Here is a 22,935-nt window from a genome sequence, read left to right as displayed (position 1 = left end):
CCTGGCTAAGCAGGGCCAGTGACGGATGTGGCTTGGGGAGGGTTACGAGGGCCACGTAGAGAGGCCTCAGGGGCCACTTTGCTCCCCAAGCCTGAAGCTCCCTCTAAAGTTCTGATCTACATTTCTCCCTGGAAACATTTCAGCGCTTCCTTCCGATCCCTTCTTTCCCGCATTTTCAGTCTGTTTCGGCTCTGTTTATCCTTGCAGCTACTCGTGTCAGTGCTTGGGAGAGAAAAGGAAAGAAAAGCTGTCTGATGAGCACAACCCTGACTAAGGGGCCAGGAAAAGAAAAAAGCAATAATTATAGGGACCGTTGCCCAGCTCAGCGGTGAAACGCAATTTCTCAGCCAAGAGGCTGCAGCGGGCGAGGGCATCTTGGTACAAATATACCAGTGCGAAAATCGAGTGAGTCACGCAGAGGGATGTTTTGATCTAAGGAGAGCGTGTGCCAGGGATAACATGGCAAAATGCAGGGTATGTCAAGGAGGAGGAGGGCTTCAGCCGGCGTGAAATTTATGCCACCTATCAAGGCAGGTTAGCGGTTTGGTATTTGGGAGTCAGGATTCCCTCTGCAAGGGAGGGTGATTTCGCAAGGCATTAGCATCAGCGGTGAGAGCTTAAGGTCACTTACTGAAAAGACTTTAATTAAAGCAGTGATCAATTCTGTCAGCGTGCTAACAAAGCACATTCTGTTCCCTTCCTGAGGGAAGACACGTCCCATCACCCATTCAGGGGCTTTTCAAAGAAGTGGGAGGCAGGGCCGGCTGCTGTGAACTTGCTGGAAATGGTGGGATGCCCTGATAAGCTGGTCTGACTCCTTTAGGTCTAGGCTGCATGCCTCTGCAGCCTCATCCTTCAAGGGGGCTGAGGAACGGAGGGAAGGATAGGAAGGGGTGCAAGAGGCATTTCCTCCATCATGGGACTGATTTCTCTCGCAGAAAGACTTGGGCTGCAAAGCTCCCGGGCGATTCCTTTCCATTAAAAATTTTGCTTATGAATTTCCCAGAAATGCAATACAATCAGTTTCAGTGTCCAGTGTCCCTTAGTGATTAACTTCCCTTCCATGGTTTCCTCAAATGATTATTCTATTCTATTCCTTCTTTCCTCCACCTTATTCTCAAAAGAACTTTTTCTGCTGAGCATACTCCAGACTGGCTAGCGTTTTAGCATGTTTACAATAATTTATTTTTTTTTAATCTATGGTTTCCAATCCTCCTTGAAGGTTGCCTCATCTCGTTCTCTTAATTTGACGAGTTAAACTTGCTGATTTAGCATATTCCATCCATTTCATCCGCCACTCCTCTTTCGTAGGTACTGCATCGTCTCGCCATTTGGGGGCATATAATAAGCTCACTGCACTCATCACCCACCCACAGAGATTCCTGAACTGTGTGCTGTGAAAAGATTGGAAATGTGTTTTTTGGGGGAAAGCAAGCCATCACATTGGATATGTTGGATGCTCTGTTACCAAATATTTTGGGCCTCTGAGCGCATTTAAGATTCTGAGAAAGTGCTGTGGGTGCCAATCACAAAAAAATAGGCAGTGCATCTAAAAAAAAAAGGTAGCGCCACAAAATGGTGCCAGAATAGCTTTATATCAGTGGGGAAAGAGCACCGATAACCATCCTTGCCACTCACTCACAGGAAGAAGCTCTATTCTCTATTAAGAATGGAAGGGAGGGTTTGTCTCCAATTCTGGCGCACATCTCGCTTTCAGGCCGAGGGAGCCAGTGTTTGCCCACAGACAGCTTTCCGGCTCATGTGGCCAGCATGACTAAACCACTTCTGGTGCAATGGGACACCGTGACAGAAACCAGAGTTCACAGAAACACTGTTTACCTTCCCGCCGCAGCGGTACCTATTTATTTACTTGCACCAGTGTGCTTTCGAACTGCTAGGTTGGCAGGAGCTAGGGCAGAGCAATGGGAGCTCACCCCATCGTGGGGATTCGAACCGCTAACCTTCTGATCAGCAAGCCCAAGAGGCTCAGTGGTTTAGACCACAGCACCACCCGCGATGTATTCAATGCAGGAGAGGTGGAGCCAGTGCAAACAGGAAGCGAGCAGGCAGAGTACACAGTCTCACCTGCACTGTGAATTTTTAAAGAGGATATTTGCTGAAACCTTTTGTGGGTGCCATAGCAGGTACCAGCGGTCACCCATGGGTGCCTGAGGTGCAGCATTGAAGACCCTTGCTTTATGCCCTCTGGGAGACCCAGTGTAGCCCTGGATATTCTCTCTCTCTCTCTCTCTCTCTCTCTCTCTCTCTCTCTCTCTCTCTCTGTGTGTGTGTGTGTGTGTGTTAGGGGCAGTAAAAATAAAATAGAGACACCAATACTCATAAATTGCTAAAAGTGCCACAGGTGCCGGCACAGGTAAAAGAGCTATCCAGTTCCATTTAACCCATGTCCTGTGTGCTTCAAAGTCAGTATACTTTTGTATAGAATGTAAAAGCAGTACATTTGTAGCACAAATATGCCCGTAATTTTCATTGCCCATTCATTTTCATATGACCATAATGTTGACCTTCTGTTTCACTTTTTTGGGCAGCGGGGAGCAATATTTTTCAGCGTATGGATCATGTCATTACAAACGGATGTTGACCCTTTCAGGCATTTGAAAAAAGGAAACCCAAATTAATCATAGCTTGTCAGTGGAAAAAGATAACCTTGGATGCCTTTGTCACACCTATGTACCAGCCTCGCTCCCTGCCTCTGATCACTTCCCACTCCCAGCCAGAAAAGGCAGCGCCTGGTCATGTTATTATTGTTGGAAACGACTGAGGTGCCGGAACTGCAAGGAGAGCAGCAGATGGCTTATCTCATCCATTTTTATACTGTAGCTCTCTGGATCCAAACTGACCTCAGAATAGCTTCTTTGCTGGTTTACACAGCCGCCACGCCAAGTACGCAGGGTGTAGGGAACAAGCCCTCTGTGATTGATATTGTCCTGAGTGTGCTGACACAAGGAGGAAAATTGCTTTGGTAATCTGTTTTGCCTCTGGGTGATGTATAGGGAACCAGGAGATAGCAATGAGATGGGCTAGTGGGAGGTTTATTTTATTCTGTGGTCCCCCTTCTGGTTGAGCCTGTGGTTGGCACCCAGAAAGATTTTACTTAGAACAGACCCACTGAAATCACTATGGCAAAGTTCAATCCATTAATTGGAGTTCGCTCTGAGCAAAATTTTGTTGCATACCACGCCTGTGAACTGCAGCTTATCTAAGTGCTGACCTTTAGAGCCCTAAATGGCCTCGATCCAGTATACCTGAAGGAGTGTCTCCACCCCCATCGTTCTACCTGGACACTTAGGTCCAGCGCTACCTGGACACTTAGGTCAAAGAGAACAACAACTACCAGACTTTTAGAAGACATCTGAAGGCAGCCCTCTTTAGGGAAGCTTTTAATGTCTAACAGACTACTGTATTTTAATACTTTTTTTGGAAGCCACCCAGGGTGGCTGGGGAAACCCAGCCAGATGGGTGGGGTATGTATGTATGTATGTATGTATGTATGTACGTATGAATAAATATTATTATTATTATTATTATTATTATTATTATTATTATCAACCACTTGTAACAAAAGCCCTACTACTTTCTGCGATCCTCCCGGTGGCCATTCCCCCTCTGATCACTGCTGTGGTTGCATGACCTGTCTGTCTTCAGGCACTGCAGTTGCCTGCAAGAGATTCCCACACGGAAGGGTTAATGTTGCCAACCTTCAAGTCAAGGTTGCAGACATCTTTGTATTGCAGACTTGGCCTGAACAATGGGCCTGGTGCCTGAAGGTAGCTCCCTGCCATCTTCTATTCTGAGGAGGACACAACCTCTAAGGTTTTCCTCATAAACTAAAGGTTCAATCCAAGAGCTAACCAAAGGCAAATCAACAGCACATTCAAATACCGGTATTCTCTTTGGTGTTCTGTATATACAGAGCTTGCCCTAGTTTCCAAATTGCACCATCAAGCATTGGGAAGGTCTTTCCCCTTGGAAAACCCTAATTTGAGGCCTAAGTTAACTCTCAGCTCTCTTGGGACTCTTACAAAGACTTTTAGATAAGAGGTTTATTAACCATCTTAGTTTATACTTCAACAGTAATAGCCAATCAAGCTTTTAACATACTGACTTTTGATGTTAATTCTTGAAGACCAGTTCAAATTGAGTAGCTGTATACTGTCTGCTTATACTTTCACCATGCCAAACTCAATTTATGCTCTCAAGAAGGAAAAAGCCTTTAATTATGACATGATCCTTCACTAGGATGTTGTACATATGACCATAAACCTCATGGACAATAGTAATGTCCCTTCCATTTTTCCAGTTGCATTTTATTGTAAGACACATTTCCCAATCCACCTGCTTTGTCTTAGGTTTTCCCCTGTGGGGACAACTATTCCTGGAAGTAGGTCTGGAATGCTGGGGGTGCGGCAAATTTTGCAATCTGTGCCTAAGATAAAAGGGCAGCAAGTTTTCAAGAGATTTGTTTCATCATTTAAATCCTCTATGCTAAAGTGCTCTTGTAAATATATACTTCTTTGGTCTAAGGCATACTTAAGTTCTGCTCTGGCTATTCAGTCATTTTACAGCACGGCAAAGTTACTGAGAATGAATATACCATATTTTCGCTCTATAGGACACACTTTTTGCCCCCCAAAAATTAAGGGGAAATGTGTGTGCGTCCTATGGAGCAAATGCAGGCTCCTTGGCTTCAGCGATAGGAACGCGAAGCCTCCGAAGCGCAGAGGGAGAACTCCCCCCGTGCTCCGGAGGCTTCGTGTTGCTTTCGCTGAAACTGCCTGAAGCCTCCGGAGTGCAGCGTAAAGTCCAGCTGCGCTCCAGGGGCTTCAGGCAACTATCCGCAAGCCTTCGGAGTGCAGCAGGAGTTCCCGCTGCACTCCGAAGGCTTGCAGATAGCCGCCTGAAGCCTGGAGAGCGAGAGGGGTTGGTGCGCACCGATCCCTCTTGCTCTCCAGGCTTTGCTGGAGAGCCGCTGCACAGTTTTCCCTCTCTGCGCAGCGCCCCTTCAGTGAAGTGGGAGGAGAAATGGAAGGGGCTCTGTTTCTCCTGCCACTTCGCTGAAGGGGTGCTGCGCAGAGAGGGGGAGTTTTTCCCCCCCTGTTCTCCCCTTCCTATGGTCCGGTGCGTCCTATAGAGCGAAAAATACGGTAATCTGTTAAGGTGCAATCCTATGTATTGTTTACTGCCCAGAGAACTTTGCTGAATGGGAAGTATACATCTGTCAATGATAAAAATAAATTCACGCAGAAGCAATTCCCACTGCATTCAATAAATCTTACTCCCAGGAAAAATATATTTAGGAATGTAGCTTAAATGACTTTTAAAAGATCCTGGGTCTAAAATAAAGCAAAATTGTGCAGCCACATCAGTCTCTAATTACTCCAGCTTTGCCATTAGCGTGAAAATATTTGGAGAAGCAAATATTTGGTGGCAGTGAGCTTGATCTGGCACTTGGTGTCCATGTTAAAGCTCCTGGCCTGTTTATGAAGTTATGCCTTGGTTGTATCCGAGTGAAAATTCAGCAAAAGAGGTCAAAGTATACTAGCATTTATTTGCTAGGATACCTCATTTCAGTGTGATGCCTTTGCATTAGTAAATTGTGGTTCAGGTCCAGCCTGCAGCTCTCACCTGCTCCCTAAATGCTGCAAATAAATTGACAGCTTTTCAGCTAAGCGCTGTCCCTAGATAGAAGAGGGCAGCTTAATTTAAAACTTCCTGCCTTTGCACATATTCTTCACTGTCACTGTCTGTGTCTAAGTAGTGGATTCATGTGGATTCTTCCGCGATTGCTGTTATGTCTGCAGTGCACCTGGAATAAATTGTGCATTATCAAATCTGCACTGTTAAATTACATCCTCTAGAGGGGCAGCCATTAGTCTGTTGCAGCAAAACCAATGAAGAATCTTGTGGCACTTTAGAGACCAAAATGTTTATTGACAGCACAAGCTTTTGTGGACTGGAATCCACTTCATTGATGTAGAACAGGGGTGGCCAACTCCCAAGAGACTGCAATCTACTCACAGAGTTAAAAACTGGCAGTGATCTACCCCCTTTTTGGGGGTTCGGGGTCAAAGTTGTTGAGTTTTTACAGGGAGGAGGTAAAACATTGAGCTTCTTTTAGGGGAGCCACAGTTGTTCAGCTTCTTTGGGGGGGGGAGCCAATGTTCTACCAGTGATCTACCGCATACGTCCAGTGATCTACCGGTAGATCACGATCTACCTGTTGGACATGCCTGATGTAGAATATTCAACACCAGAATTTAATTCCTAGTTCTCACCCCTCTCCCACCTTAATTTTCCTAAGCTACTTAAAATATATTGCAGCAAATTTGTCGGGGTGTGTGTGAGAGAGTCAACAGTCCTTAAAAGCTTCTGCATTTCTGGAACAAAATCCCACATGAATGTTTTTCCAGGGCCTGGTCAAAATGCTTGTGTGTAATACTGGCAATGCCCCATTATGTGCCCCCCCCACCCAAAAAGAATAAGAAAAGTGCTTTCCATTTGCACTGAGGAAAACAAAAAGGTTAATCAAGACTATTAATACCACTCGCATCTAGCTATTATTTCCAAGACAAGCTGCCTGCTGTCTACTGCTCTGGTCTGGCCTCAAGTCTACTGGATGACCCTTGGGCCAAAGGAAAAGAGCAACAGAACATCAGCAGCAATTACCACTCTTTCTGCAATCTCTAGTAAGGAACTGAAAGACTGCGGCAAGCTGCAGGAAGCAACTTCAGGTGCTGATACATTTCTCGTCCTCAGAAGACCACTTAAGAGTTGCTGTTTGTATCAAGGTTGCTTATTTGGTTGGTTGAAGGTGAAACACAGAACACAGGGTTGTTCTTCCCCTTTCAAATCATGTCCTGGTGACTTTCAAATGAACCAGACAGGTATAAGAGGCCAATGCATGCTTGTCCAGAGAAGGAAGACAGGAGCTCCAGGTACTTTTTAAAACCTTCCTCTTCTGCTTTATTGACAAGTAAATTGTTCAAAAATGTTCTCACAATTCAATAATTACAAAGACTTCAGACTTACATTTAAAAAAAAAGGTGTAAAAACCAGAAAACCCCAAAAGCAGTAGTGTCCAGCTCAAATTGAGCTTCATTGATCAAGAATCTGAGAAAAGAGCAGGTATTGTCAAACACTTAATGTAACAGGATTAAATGTTGACTAGAGCCACTTGATTTAAAACTAGGGATAAGTGCATGTCCTATACAGTGTTTCAGGAAAGAGTATTAGCCATTGGTATAGCATTAGCCCATAGAAACCAGATTTTTTTAAAAAACAATTGACATCCAACTGTCATCAAATTGGCACAGAAGGCACACTAATGTGACAATGACAAACTGGATATGCCAGCCACAGAATTAATTACACACACATTTTTAAATGAAACATGATCACAATTCCCCCCGCCCCCCCGGGAAGGGGGTGTGGAGAGGTGGAGGTGGGGAAGAGGGAAAATTACTAAATGTATAATACATGGAAGCATGAGATTAAATATACACGCAATATGTCACCGCTGCACATGGGCTGTAGCAAAATATACAGGAGTGTGCTGTGCATTTTTCCTTTTTTCTCTACATGATCAATACTTTTGATTAGCAATCATGGGGTCTTCATGCAGGTGAGAATACAATGAACTGGGGAAGGTGGTGGCGGGGAGAAGATGAGGCACCCTCATATACACATCCTTCAACGTTTCCACTTTGGTTACCAATCAAGATAGACCGATGGTTTAAGTACTACTACACAATCCCTTTACATAAGCAGCCTTCAAGGGAGTGATCCCAAGAGAACGCTCCCTAGCGTATTTTATTTTATTTTAATGTAGTGTATCTTTAACACTGGAACAAAAGCAAAACAAAAAGAGGAATTACAAGAATGTCCGCGAAGGTGGTAGCAGGAAAAGCAAAGTAAAACCTGTTTCACAGCAGTCTTTTTTTCTTTTCATCTTTTTTTTAAAGCCCTGCCCCGGATAATGATGAACTGAAGAGGTCTAAAAAAGCAGGGTAAGGATAAAATGTTACCGGCAATAGTTTTATGTACATGACTAAAAAGTTGGGAGAAGGACATTTACAAAGCTGAGAATGTATGTAATGGCTAAATAAGTTAAAAGGCCACAAACTAGAACCTCGGTTTTGAAGTTCCTGACATATTTCTACTGATGCTGGGAATGGCCCTACAGCTTCCTATCATTCTCCTAAAACTTGAAAAAACACACAACCAGAATATATTTAGAATATATTTAGCCAAGGATGCAACTAGCCTGCTTTTATAGCCTGCTTTTTACTTCACACTCAAAAGGACCATTTCCCCCCCTAAAAGGATTTCCTGTTAACGAGACATTACATCATCCTATAGAAAAATATTCCTGACACCGCACTGTAGTAAAAAAAACAACTACCAGCGACTCTTCTCTATTTTCTTTCCAACTTAAATATGAAGACTGTTTACCAAAAGCCTGTAGTGTATGTCACATTAATATCACGTCTGTGCAGAAATTGATCCACCATAGGGTTAAGAACAAACAGTTTTGCATAAAAAACGGTAACAACTTGATCCGTGTCGTAGTAAAGAACTCGCTCCTCCTTTCTTTTATTCTCCCAAATCTAGACCTCTAACTATAGAATTTACTTTTGTGCAACACTAGAAATTCAGTATCAAGTCTTGGCACAGTTGCTGGAGACGGGCCTCCTGCTCTTGAATACTCCGTGGAGTAGCTGCTCCTGATGCCGATGGTCCCAAACAGGATTTGGGGAGGGAGGGGGGAGCCGTAGTGTTATGCATCACAGGTCGACTGGTCCAACCCGTCTAGCGTCAGCTGATTCCTATGTGGGGAGTTGGGACTTGGGGGCCCGCTTGGGTTCGAGCTGTTAGAAGGAGTCGAGTGTTTGGTAGAATCTGAGTCAGGCTGCAAAAAAAAAAGGGGGGGGAGGAAAAATACTGCATGTCAAGCGCCTGTAACCATTAGGATGCTTCTGATGGGAGACAGAGGCAGTGCAGCAAGAGCTCCCGAAAGAACTGGGCCCAAATTGCACCTATTAGTGTGGACAACTGGCTGACAGTGTGATAAAGAGGGAAGGGAGAAACAGGAAGAGGAGGAAGGATGAAAAGAAAGCCTGTCTTCTCAGCATAGTCCTATTGCGGAAGGCCTGCCAAGTGTGGTGTTCTCAGGGGCTGTCCGAGAGCAAATCTTCTGAGCTATTTAGATGGTCTTGGGGGAAATTTCCCAGAGTTTCTGGATCTGAGGGCAGGGGACCCTCAACCCAACCTGAGGAGAGCTTTGAAAGACTAGCCCGTCTCTAGTTCAAGCAGCTGCCTTGTAGGTTTCTATGCATTAAACCGTCTTCAGTCAGAAGACAGAGCTCATCATTTCCCAAGTCCTTGCACAGAGAGCATCCAGCCTGCTGTCTTGATAAACATGAAGCCAAAATGGGAGGAAAAGTGTCCTAGGAAGCGGCTGCAGAGGGAAAGAGAAACGGCGGGGTGAGGAGTGTTCAGCACAAACACCCTCCATAGATCCTTCTGTGCTTTATGCTGCAGCCTTCCTACTTTAGAAAGGTTTGAGGCAAAGTCAATTAAAGAGGCAGGCTTGGATCCTAAGACAAATCCTAAGCTCATGGAAGGAAAGTTTCCTGTCTCTTTCTCCCCCAGAACTCCATCCCACGTTGCTCAGGATGGTGCCCTGATGCTTCCAGAGAGGCTTCTCAAGGGTCACAGATTGCTGGAGAGGAGAGGAGAGGGTGAGAAGCCTTCCTTCCATTGTTTGAACTTCTCTCGGGGTCCAAGCCATGAATGTGATAAGCAGCAAATGTAGTTTGGGTCTCAGCTTGTTATGGAACTCCGATTAGTGTCTCTCTCTCTCTCTCTCTCTCTCTCTCTCTCTCTCTCTCGGAAGGGGGGGGGGCATAGCAGCACCTCTTTCATCCACAGGGAGAAAACATAATGGGCATACATTCACCCCCACAGGTGGGAAAGGAGTGGGACAGGATTGGACAGTATTAAAGGCAGTGTATCCACTCCCATCCCTCTTCCTGCTCCTGACAGCAGCCTTGGATGGCTGTTTTACATTAAAAGCAACAACAGCAACACCCCACCACCACAAACCCCAGATAGGGGAAAGGATCACTCAGTTGTGAGTAGTGAGTAGCTTGGAAAAGCAGGGGCAAAGACCGTTATGTAAAACAGCAGATGAATTTGTCCACCGGTTATTTATGTTATGTCCTTGACAGGAAAAAAACAAAAACAAAACTGAAGGTTTCTGACTGCAAATGGTGTCAGGGAAGACACAAATGGCAGCCCAAAATGAGGAATTCACTGGACAGTCAGTTGCGCCTATCCAGCCAGCGTTATTTTCTAGATTTGTTGCTGATGGCTCTGTGGTGTAGCCCTTCCCTTTTCACTTCAGCCATTTGCTTGGACATTTTCCCAGCATTTTGGAATGCAGTTAGCTCTTTGCAAAGTACAGCAGAACTGTTGCTGCGCCAGCCCATTTAATTGGGGGAAGAAGAATTTATATTTAGCCAACAGATTAAAAGGCGATATCACTGAGAGATACCATCAGCAAGGTTTTGCTGTGGGTGTAAACAGCAACTTCAGACAATCATTTAGGCAAGATCTGTTAAGGGAGAGCTGTGACAAGGCAAGGAGCCACCAAGCAAAATGATCTTAACTATTGTAAGGATAAACTGAAAATGCCACCTCAAAATCTGACACTTATGGCAACCTGCTGGGCAATTCTTAGGGCTGCAGCTGCAAGCTTTGCCTCTTATTTGGGTCGCCAAGATGGAGTCTGCAGCCGTGTGGTTTCTGCAGTCCTCGTGGGGCAAAATCAACAGAATGCTGACCCAAGGTGCAGATGGCAGAAATTTAAAAAAACAACAACCACACACTAGTGACAGCCCACAGCCCAAAGGGTGCTGGATCTTTCCACAAATACAGCTCTCTCTAGTGCAGTATTCAGTAGGAAAGTGGCGATGCTTTGAAGCTCACTTTCACCCTTTCATATGCACCTTCCCGACACATGCTTCTTTCCCCCATGACACCCACCAGGCACTATTGTATATTTAAAGGTATTTTTTATTCCACCTCTCTCAAAACTGGAAGCGCCTCCATTAATGGAAGGAACAGGTGGGAAGGAATAGGAGGGTGAGGGAAGCAGATGACAAACATGACCCTCAGAGCCTGATGCAACTGGACTGCCTCGTCCGCCATGGGCAAACTGGAACATAAGATGCCAGCTCCTGCTCCAGCCTGTCTGTTTTGCTTTGAGCATGTCATTTGTGGCGTACCCTGCATTTTATAAATACTATAAAGCACTTTCATGACTACAGTTGAAAACTGACATATAAATATACTACCTTAAATTTTGTTTACTACTGGCCGTTACTTTAGTCCCCAATGGCTCCTTCACTAACAAAGAGGCTACAATCACTACATATTCATAAAACAGCCTCGTCACTGCCACTGCTAACAGTGCTAGAGGGTATCGGAGGAGGAGGAGAAGGAGATGAACAGATTTAAAAGCTGCAGGCTTCTTAAAAAGGTCCAGCCATCCAGCGACTGCTGTATTAGCATTCTATGATACAACTGCAAAAATAATTTTGCAAGAGATGGAAGGAAAGCATTTGTGCGAACCCACAAATTAGGAAACCAGTGCATGGCTATGTTTGCTCCTAATTTCAGTCTCAGAGACATCTTCCACTGGGAAAATTGTTTTCCTTTGATTAGAAAGGGCTGTAGCTAAGGGTAGAACGCACACTTTGCATGCAGAAGGTCCCAGGTTCAATCCTTGGCAACTCCAAGCAGGGCTTGGAAAAACTTGACTGAATCCTGGAGAGCTACTGCCAATGAGTGCAGGTGATATAGAGCAGATTAGCCAATGGTCTCAGTCAGTACAAGGCAACCTCTTATGTTCCTTGTACATGTCATTAAAATCAGCCGTGGCAGCTCCTGGGTTTTGATGAATTAGGAACCAATTTCAAAAATGCAGTTGGTACTGTTTGATAACCTCTCTAATACTCCAGGAATGTTGCTAAAAGTTTATGCAAGGTGGCAGACCAACTTGCTGGCAAGAGTGCTCGGATATGGAATCCAGGCTGTGTTCTTCTAAAGCAGGGCTTGCAAAACTTGGGTCTCCAGCTATTTTTGAACTACAGTTCCCATCCTCTGCTAGCTAGGGATGATGGGAGTTGTAGTCCAAAAACAGCTGGAGACCTAAGTTTGGGAAACACTGTTCTAAAGCTTATCACCTATTTTGGATCCTCAGTTATGACTGTTGCTAAGACACCCACAAAGTATTTGAGCATGTGTTTCTTGGGAATCAGAGCTTTCAAGACATTTCTCCCTAGTATTTTGTAGTGAAGGAGTCTTCTAGAATCAAGATTCCTGAAGGTCTATGAAACCTGAGATCTGGCACTTGAGATATACACGAACAACCAAACAGCTGCTGTTTATGTAGAAGGCTCTTTCCAAACTGCATAGAGAGCTATGCACCAATATGAGGAAACCAAAGGGTGTCTACAGATAGATCTCACCTCTTTGTCAAACTCCTGGTCTGGATCAGACATACTCCTCAAGGGCATAGCTGCTCCTAGGTCACTGCCACCTGCAAAGCAAATATGTTTGAGACTCTCCACTCCGATAGGTTTACAAAACTGCAGGTTATAAATAGATCCATTTCTACTGTTACCTGAAGATGGCCACGAAATGTAGCTTTTGTTTCTCTGAGGTGCTTGGCGTGAAATGTTGGTCGTGGGAGGACAAGCCTTTTCATCTTGTGAAGGAGGTAAGACACTCTGCAGCAGAAATGTAGCCACAGACAATTAGACAAGACACTTTCAACGTTATTTTCTTTTTCAGTGAAACATTTAGCAGAGTTTTTTTAAAAACACTGAAGGAATACTGCTTTCAGAGCTATTGTATGGTGGTATTTTTTACAAACTAAGCTTCGCTTGCTAAAGAGGGCCATTTAACACAAAGGCACATCATTCAAATAACCGACAAGGGGGCAATTTATCCCTCCCCCCCCCCCGCCTCCCAAAAAGCAAGCGAAACAAAACTGAGTCATCAGTCTAAGTTCCTTCCAAGTGCTGGAGGCAGGATAACAGAACTCACCAGTAAACCAGACTGTGTAAAAGAAAAGAATGGAGTTTGACTGCAGATCATGCCTCAAGGTTTTTTCCAATTACAAACATATGAAAATTGTTTTTGAGCTATGGTATATATTTGACACCTGGAACAGTAAATACTGCTTTCAAAGCATTCTCCAGTGAGCTTTCCCTTTGCCACCTGCTGTTGGAAGGACCATAATCTAGTCTGTGTAGGGGTTTAGCAGGAGAACCTGCTAACTCGAGTGTAGGATTCAGAGCAGCAAGCACTAGTTTATATATATATATATATACAGGTTAGTAATTCCCTGCAAACTGCTAGTGCCCCCTCCCAACTTTTCTTTAATGTTGGCAGAGAGGCATAATGCCCACCGTCACCATTCAGTTCCTAAAGAGCTGCTCCTACCCTTGCTACAGAAGCAGAGGAGGGACAGGAAGAGGAGGAAAGCAGTGAGGAAGAATGGTCACTCTGGAGAAAGATTTCAGCAGAGATAGGGCTCATGTGATAGACGTGCTCAAAGCCTGTTGGAGGTGATATCAGAGCAGAATGTCGGGAGAGTGAAGGGGAAGGAAATTCGTTCTGTTATTTTAGACAAGACAAACAAGAAAAAGGAAGGAGGAGAGAATAGTTATTTAGAAAACACTATTGCACTCTTGGCAGTGATGCCTGCTTACTTTCAGTGCCGTGTGCGTGTGCTGGCATTCTCAAAGAGAGTTTTCACACAGCCTGCTCAGGCATCTGCCTCCCCTCCCCTTCCCCTCCTGGGTAAGATTTGTCGCAGGGGTTGGGCTGGCATGCTTGCTCCTCTCACTATGGAAAGACCTGGGGGGTTCCTAGGAGATACAACCCCTTTTAAAAGGGAGTTTGATTTCCCAGGGTTAGAAGACGTCCTACAACTGAATAGCTAACCTGTCATTTGCATCACCCTACAGTGACGCGAGCTGAAGAAAAGTGGGGAGAGAGCAGGCATGGCCAAGGCCTCCTCCTGATCCCTTCCAAGAGGTATATTAGCCCTGATTAAACATTGCAGCTGCCCCTTAGAAAATGAACAGCCGTTCTGCTCCAGCTATAAAGTTCTTCTGCCAGCTTGTTCCCAAGATTTGCAGGTTGTGGCTGAGCATAGGCCTGCCTATCTGCTTTCCCTAGGAACAAGAAGTTTTACCAGTGGGAGATCCATGAGCACTTGCATCCCATCTCCTGGTCCCATATGAGCCACGTGGTTGAAATTGGTCGGATTGGAAATCATTTTGGATCGGAGTTCAGGGTCTCGGAGCATCTCCCTAAACCAACAAAGACATTAAATGATGGGTTTGCATAAGTAGCGTCTCCTTTACCACCAATTGCGGTGTGTGTGTGTGTGTGTGTGTGTGTGTGTGTGAGAGAGAGAGAGAGAGAGAGAGAGAAGAGAAATAGTAAAGCCATACCTTCTTTGTTGTATTCTTTCTTCTTCGGGGACTTTAAAGACAAATCTTCTCTTGCTTCTGGTGCGAAGCATTTGCTTCTTGCTGTTGTCGGATGTCTCCGGCACGCTAAGGGCGGCTCCTGCTGTAACAAGACATAATGCAGTTTATACGGGTTCTTTCCCTCTTTAGTATATCCTCACAACAGAACAGCCCTGGGGTAGATTAGGCAGAAGGTCTGTACAAGCCCTGCTGCAGTGAAGGAGACTCATGCAGGAGACCTTTGTGGAATCCTTAAGCTCTTTTTGCAGAGGAACCTAGGAATTTACAAAGCATCAGGTGGACTCTTTGCTGAGTGAGGGAGGGTTACAGCTCTCTCTTATCTGATCTACAGAGTTGTGCCCTGCATGCACACATGTGGGGAGTGTGGGCTAACCACATCCACTACCTGCATGCAGCCCCTAGAGGGCAGGCCGAGGCTGAATGTGGCCCTTGGGGCGAAGGAGGCTAGCCACCCATGGCTGCCTCTGTAAATTTTTACACATGGCTGTAATTTTACACAGACTCTACTTGCCTTCCCTGCATCACCAACACATTACAACCACTCTTCTTTATCCCTTTTCCTTTGTATGTCCCCACCCCACCCCGACCGAACGCACTAACCTGAAAACTTGTTCTTGAAATAGATCAGTCGAGGAGGTTCACAGTTAAGGAGATTCAGTGTGCCCATCACATTTAGGGGTCTGATCTGTTATGGAGACAAAGTAAGGGAAGCTTAAAATTCATCCTCAACACACTGCCAAGAAGTTTGCAGTAAACGAATAAGGCACTGTGTTTTACAGTACGGGCAAGCTACTTACCTTTCTTAAGCCGATAGTCTGAACCCATTCCATGGTGCTGACATTAAATACATCAACACCGTATTCACTGTAGACCGTTAAATAGAATGGACTGCAGCCTAGAGAGAAAATACGAAAGCTGGTTATGGCTGCACACTTCTGAGATAAAACTGAGCACCATCATTATTTCAACTGTTACTGTTTCTCAAGCCATCTCTCAGGTCTAGTTCTCGCTGATATAAGTAAATGAAAAGGCATTGATTCTGGCAGTCAGCATATTAAGAACTCTTCTTCCTGACATTTAGCTTTTTGTGTGGGAAAGATTTATTGTAAAGGGAGCATTCCATCACGAGAACACCCTCCCCCTCCCATCCTGCAATGGTACAGCCTAGACAGATTCATATCTAGGTATTTGTCTATTTGAAACCCTTTTTATACCTCCCATCATTCTATATAGATTTTCAGCACAGTGTGCCATCAGTTATATTGCAACACAAATACAATGACAAAATAGATAAAACCATCAATGACAATAATAAAAAATGCACAAAAAATGAGCAGGTGGACAATTTTTTTTAAGGGGGCACAAAAAAGATAGCAATGTGGCTATACTATATACCATAGTTGGGGGACCAGTGCTGCGAAAGGCCTTTCCTCTGTTGCCACAGACCATACAGAAAAAGGTTGTGAAGTAGATTGTAGATCAGGCCTCTCTGGAGCAAGCAATTTTGTTGCAAGTATTTCATTATAGATCATCAGCAGTTTAAATCTGCAGGGTCCTTTCCAATAGCCCCTCTCCACCAGCCTGCAAGGCAGGTCATCCTTCCCATTTAAAGACAGAAAACGGAAGCTGGAAGATTTCTCCCAGGTCCAGCCTAACAAGCCACCCTGCTATCTACCAGCTATGCCTTCAAAGGGTTAATTCTTTGAAGATGGGAGGAGAGTCTTATTTTTCTGAGAGAGACTGGAAGGCTACAGGAAAGCCAAGATTGCTTCAGAAGGTGCTTTTAAAGGCACAGTACTAGATATGTCTAGCAACATATCTAGAATGAGAAAAATATGTAAAAAAAATCAGTTAGAGGTGTAGCTATGCTACACGCCTTCATTTCTGCCTTTTTTGGAAAATACAGCCCTTTGCCTGAGTAGGTGTTTTGATTTATGGTTTCCAAACACCAGCTGGCTACGACACACTTTCTGGGAGATGCATTTGACTTGCTTTCTGTTGTATAAAAGACACCTGCAAAGAAGAACAAGACTGACAAGTCCTTTTACACAGTAGCAAGGCAGAAATACCTATTCCACTGGCAAGATTATCTGTGTAAATACAGAGGAAGAACGAAAGACGTGGGCAGGGCTGTCACTTCCAAGAAGCAAGCTAAGGGTAGGCGAAAGGGCATCCCCTGGGCTCTCCGCCTCACCCCCTCTTCCATGCCTTGCTCCGAGGAAGGGTCAAGGGGGACCTTCATCAGAGGAAGGCATTCTGGGTATGTCATAAAGTTTAAACAGAATTTCCAACTGCTCTGGAAGAAAGAAAAGGGGGGGGGGAGAAGCGAGGAGGAGGAGGAGTGTGGCATAATCTCTTCTGCTGCACCTGGTAGTGAGGGGAATAGAAAGGACATTGCACTCAGTCTCTGAATGAGGATGAGGTGAACTCCAGAAGCTATGGGGTTTTCCCCAAGGGAAGCGTGGTGTGCTATAGTCATAGGAAGTTGCCTATACAAGAAAACCCCTTTCAGAAGTGATTCAGAGGAAACACAGCAGACCATTTCTCCCAACGCGTGGTTGGGTCCCTCGTGAAAAAGAGCCCTCCCCCATAGTTCTACTGTTCTATTGGTAAATGGTCTTTACCAATGCTCTTTCAAAATGGAGCGCCTGATAGCAACAGCTCTCCTATTCCCCCCCCCCCGCCTCCAGCTGGAACCATCACAGCTAGCAGCTACTGCAGGGATGGCACTTTTCTTAAGGACAAGCTCCTGTGCCTTAAATCGTTGTATGAATGAGATGTGCACCAGTTGAAGTATTTCTCATTATTGGAAAAGGTATAGCTGCTGCAGCTGTTTACCATACAGCTGCTTAAAGCACAGAAGACTCAGGTGGTGCTGTTTTTTTAAGGGAGAAAAAGGAAAAGACGTGGCAAGTCTAAGCCACTCTTTGATTTTGCTGACATTTCTTAAACGTTTCAATGTTTCAGGTGTTTCATCCCCCCCACCCTGCCGAATAACTTCTTGGAAGTGGTTGCTACAGGTCACAGCTGGGAGGGCAAGCAAATGGCAAGAGAACAAGCCCAGACAGGACTAAGCATGCCATAAAAAAGGTCCACGGAGTACCCCCTCTGTGCACTAGCACTATCAACACAACAGGGTACACATTCACACAGTATAGTGATTAGGAGAAGATGGGTTAACAATCTGCCTTTTAGAACAAGACATTTGAAAAGGTCAGTCAGATTTTTTAGGGAGTACACATTTACACACTAAACTACTGGTTATCAGCATGAGAAGTACATGTTTTAGGAGGTGGCTCATATCTTACAATTAAGCCTTTACTAGGACAAGAGGCAGTATGTCTGGTTGTCAGAACTTAAGAGCAACCACCTATTCCAACTGCCCATCTCACAGAAAAGCATTTTGCTCTAGCTTGTTAAAGCCAATGTATTGGAAGCACAGAATCTGGCCCTGGCCCTTTTCTTGTCATTGGCTTTGCAGCTAAACCAAGGAGAAGCTTGGACAGTGCAAGTGGAACACAATTATTACCAACTTATATTGAAGGTTGTTTGTGTTTTATAACATGTCAAATCATGAAGTCTGATTGCTATACTCTGATATAAGGAAATGATCTACAAGGAGGATGTGAAGAAAAGTAGATGGAAGCTTTCTGTATTTTAAAGATTAATACAGTGGTACCTCTGGTTACAAACTTAATTCATTCTGGAGGTCCATTCTTAACCTGAAACCATTCTTAACCTGAGGTACCACTTTAGTTAATGGGGCCTCCTGCTGTGGCCACGCGATTTCTATTCTCATCCTGGGGTAAAGTTCTTAACCTGAGGTACTACTTCCGGGTTAGCGGAGTCTGTAACCCGAAGTGTTTGTAACCTGAAGTGTTTGTAACCCAAGAAACCACTGTATAGGGTAACCTGTCTTTTGTACTCACCTACCTCTAAAAGCTCACAAGCAGAATTATCATTACGAAACTAACAAAAATGAGGTAAAGCAAAGTGGTGGAATTTACATTGCTATTACGGAATTAATTAATAATTAAATTTGTTAGTTGCTTTATTGTGTCAAGAGCAACCCAAAATGACCCACAAACAGACAGACAGACAACATACATATTACTGACAATGTACTCCAATACTCCAGATGACCATACTCAGAAGTTTTATTTTGATGCCAAACAGCCGGGGAATGAAATTGAACGCTCCACATGACTGAGGAGAACTTCCCAAGCATCACCCTCGGGAAATGACCATAAAAGAAGGACCACAAAGCAGTGCCATCCACCCCTCAACTCAGACAGCTGCCCCAGAATGATGCCATGGTATGGTATCAAAAGCCACTGAGAGGTTGAGGAGAATTAACGGGGCCACATTTCCTATCTCTCTTCTGACACAGGTCATCACACAGGGCAACCAAAGCAGTTTCTGCGCCAAAACCAGGCCTAAACCCCCATTGAAATGAATCTAGAAAATCAGTTTCCTCCAAGAGCACCTGGATTTGGTCTGTGAACACCTGCTCAAGAACCTTGCCCAAGAAGAGGAGATTGGGAACTGGCCGGTAATGAAGGTTTCCTCTCACCCAGCCACCTAGCAGCTGGTATGTAGAGCAATACAGCCTTCACTTAGCTGTTATAATTAGTAGGCACTGAAAGCCCTATTCAACATATATAGGTCCATCAAAAACAATGGTGGTATAGCATGATTTAAAACTATGATGGTTAAAACAGTTATTTGCCGATTATTTTTCAGACAAGTGAAGCAGCAACAGAAAAAAACATATACATACTACAGGCAGCAGGAGTTGCAGGCCACATTAGCTCTTGCATGCGTGACCTTCGACCTTGCGCATCAACGTACACTCCCAAAAGGCTGAAGCAAAGCAGGTATTCCTCATTGCTGAGCTCCACAGCACAAAGGGCATCAAGAGGCTGTTGTGAGAGGAATGCAAGCGATGGGTCATTGGAATTTACCAGGTTTATAGATTGTCCATCACCCTGGATGTTCAACAGAGAGAAACCAGATGGGTAGCCAATACAAAGCCTGTCTTTGAACACTGTCATCCACTGTATGCTGCCAGGTGCCTGGATTTCACTGAACTTTTTATGGAAAGGTTTAGTCCTATGAATTTCATAGCACAGAACCTGCCGTTTGACTGCCACAAACAAACTTGTTGAAGAGCTCTTCTTCAGTGTCCCAGTTGTAATGAACTGGCAGCCTTTAGTTTCAGGAAGCTTAACATCAAGACTGCCTTCAGATCCATCCAGAGAGGACCAGGGATACAAGTGAACGTGATGATTCCGGCCACAGATAAGGATAATGATTTTCTCTTTGGGAGCCAGCTCTATCTGGTAGACCTTCTTGCAGTCAGCAGCTCGGATGATCACTGTGAAAACAACAGGTCAATGTGAGTAAGTGATAGGAGTGCAGACAGGCGGAGCCATTTTAAGTGTCAGCAATGTAATTACTTAGGATATATGCATATCTCCATAGTGATAGCAGCCTTCCTCAATCTGATGCCCTCTGGATGTTGTGGTCTACAACACTCACCAGTTGCATGTAGCATGGCCAATGGATAGTGATGATGGGTGTTCTAGTCCTCAACTTTTGGAGGGCCACGGGTTATGGGAGGCTGATGGTAGGAAGACATAGTTTTGACCCAGTCCCACTCTCAACTTTCCCTTAAAACTGTACACCAATATTGCAATATTACAGAGAAAGAATATTTTGACCTCTTAAAAAATAAAATGCAATTTCCATGGACCACTGGTATGTTTTAAACATACAAAGCAGGAGGTACATGCTCTCATCTTTTAACAATAAGGTATAACCAAACTGTGTCAAATGGTCCTATATTTCCCTTTCTGGATTAGCCCATTCAATCCAGTATTTTTGTAGGTAACATAGTACTATGCTGTCCACCATAAATTAGTTAGTGGCCTTCCAATCAATCATCCCTGATGTAGAGTGAACATATTTTTAAGGTACCCAGTGCCGACAGACAAAACCTTCCTATTTTCTTATATCCAGGGAAATGCCAAGTGCACTTTACATTATATTTTAAAGGTCAACACACATAAGTTATTATTCTATTAATAACTCATTTTTTTATAAAGGAAAGGTTTTTCTTTATTAATGAACAAATAGAACGGGGAAGAAAGATATTGGGAAATGGTAAGATAGGTGAGGATGATGCAGCATTAAAGAAAAAAACAATTCTTTGACCCAGTTGAAGGGGTCTGACAGCAGGCATACACACTGAGTGCAGAAAAAGTGAAGACTGGAAGATAGGATGGAGTTCAACATTACACTGAGCATTACTTCAAATAAAATATTCTGCAATTACAATATATGAAATACTAAAACTGGCCAGATGCAATGTGAATGTCAGTGAATCCCATGAAAGCTAAATGCAGCAATTTAGGTCTGAACTATTTGTACCATTCTGAACATATATTCTAGTAATGCAAACATTGGGAAGAGCAGTCCCCAAATGGGGAGCCACTGAAGAAAAGGCCTGTTCTTGTGTTGCCACCCTCCAGACCCCTTGTGCAGGAGGCACACAAATAAAGGCCCCAGATTATGATTGCAGAGTCTAGGTCAGTTCATAGGGGGAGAGCTGGTCCTTGAGGTATTGAGGTCCTAAGCCATTTACAGCTTTAAAGGTCAAAACCAGCACTTTGAATTGGATCCAAAAACTAATCAGCAGTCAGTAAAGTTGGGTCAGGATCTGCAACCACCTGATCTCTGCTCAAGAAGGGGAGATTGGCAACTGGCTGGTAGTTACTTAAATTTTCCAGATCCATGAGGAGTTTCTTGAAGAGTGGTTTTATCACTGCTGCCTTTAAGCAGGAGGGACCACCCACTCGCAGGGAGGCATTAATCACCTCTGCGGCCCAGCCAACTGTCCCCTCCCTGTTAGTTTTTATCAGTCAAGAAGGACTGATAAAATCTTCCTTTGTTAACAGCTAACAAAATTATAGCCACTTCTTCATAGTGACTGAGCTAAAAGGTAACTTTCTGGTTTTTCTTACTCTCTCTGTCTAGCATTATAAATACTGCCATAACTTTCATTCTGCTGGTTCTGTTTTTTGTACAACTCATTTCCTTGATAACAGAAGCAAACCTATACAATTCCATCGCAACAGTAGCATGACACTGCTATTGTTCAGTTTAATCACATGCAGAGAAGCCAGAACGGTTCTCTTGAGCGAGGCTCAGGAAAGTATTCTACTTTTCTTTGGTAAAGAGAAAAATGTGATAAGAGTTTATACTTTGCTATTCATTAGTTTGCCAGAAAACATGGTGCATCATACAATTATTTTCTTCAGGGGCATGCAAGGTGCATACATAAACACACTCTCACTAATTAATTCTAGTATTTAATGAGACTGTTAGAATAAGGAGAGTCACAATGACATGCAGAATATGGCCACAAGATGTACCCATAAAATTAAAATAAAATAAAATTGCCTCTGACCAGGGAAGAATAGATACTGATGTCTATAGACTAGTTATTCACTTTAGATAGTCAGTTTTCTGAAAGGTCGTTGACAAGCCATAAAGATTTTTCACTTCTACTGTAATAAATGAGAGCATGAGAGGAGAAATATTTGTCTGAAAATCACCACTGCCTTCAGACAGCCAAGTGAGAGAAAAGAATCATTATTCCTGTAACCCAGAGAAATTGTACCTGTTTCCAATTACTCAAGTCTATCAAGAGTGTAGATGGAGCAAACAGCCCGCAAATTTCACTGACATTTAACATGCTTTCAAAAGTCATGTTTACTCCATGGCACTAGCAATCAATGCTGGGTGAACTCAGCAGAGATGGCCTGGACAACTTGTGACTCACAAAAACAACAACATACGGCTGACATCTAAGGTTTCACAAAGGGCTCAATAAATCTTCTGGTTTTGCTGCCTGCCTGAGATTACAAAAATGGTGTGTGAGAGCAATACCTGGCAGGTCACAATATAGTAGGTGTTGATGGGCATGGTGCAGGCCTCCATTAAAGTCTTTATCACCACCACTTCATTCCCCTTTCACCGGGTGATATGTGTGTGTGCTCTATTTGCTATAATATGTAGCAATAAAGCAGGTCTGCAAACTTTTAAAACTTTTGCTTCGTGTGCAATGAAACCCGGCATGGCAAACATGCCCAGCGTTAGCACAAGTGTCGATCACAGTTACATTCTTAAACTGTATTACGCTCCTGCATATCTTGGTTTCAGTGCTAGCATGAGCATGGAAGTGTGCAAAAAGAGGCAAAATAGTAGATACCTTTTCTGGCCCCTCTTTCATAGCCGAAAGCTCATCTGTGCAAACTGTATGGGGAATCCTTGGGTGGTC

The 22,935-nt window shown here is 44.1% G+C and overlaps 1 protein-coding gene across 6 annotated transcripts in view; it reads right to left on the bottom strand.

Annotated features, from left to right (window-relative positions):
* Window positions 1-6,957: 6,957 nt before the first annotated feature.
* Window positions 6,958-22,935, bottom strand: part of CDC42BPB (CDC42 binding protein kinase beta) — a 97,529-nt gene continuing 81,551 nt past the window's right edge. For 4 of the 6 annotated variants that reach the window (XM_079980233.1, XM_079980230.1, XM_079980234.1 and 1 more), the window contains 8 exons: window positions 19,372-19,968; window positions 15,389-15,486; window positions 15,192-15,276; window positions 14,553-14,673; window positions 14,291-14,408; window positions 12,710-12,815; window positions 12,555-12,625; window positions 6,958-8,929 (listed from right to left, as the gene is read on the bottom strand). In XM_079980233.1, the coding sequence (XP_079836359.1) occupies window positions 8,798-8,929; window positions 12,555-12,625; window positions 12,710-12,815; window positions 14,291-14,408; window positions 14,553-14,673; window positions 15,192-15,276; window positions 15,389-15,486; window positions 19,372-19,968 (1,328 nt within the window). In that variant the 3' untranslated portion in view covers window positions 6,958-8,797. The remainder of the gene's footprint in view (window positions 8,930-12,554; window positions 12,626-12,709; window positions 12,816-14,290; window positions 14,409-14,552; window positions 14,674-15,191; window positions 15,277-15,388; window positions 15,487-19,371; window positions 19,969-22,935) is intronic. The other 2 variants (XM_079980231.1, XM_079980235.1) reach the window with 1 other exon arrangement.

The sequence above is a fragment of the Podarcis cretensis genome, assembly GCF_951804945.1.
Source record: "Podarcis cretensis genome assembly, chromosome: 1".
In the NCBI taxonomy this organism is placed as follows: domain Eukaryota; kingdom Metazoa; phylum Chordata; class Lepidosauria; order Squamata; family Lacertidae; genus Podarcis; species Podarcis cretensis.
This window is presented reverse-complemented; position numbering and strand designations above follow the sequence as displayed.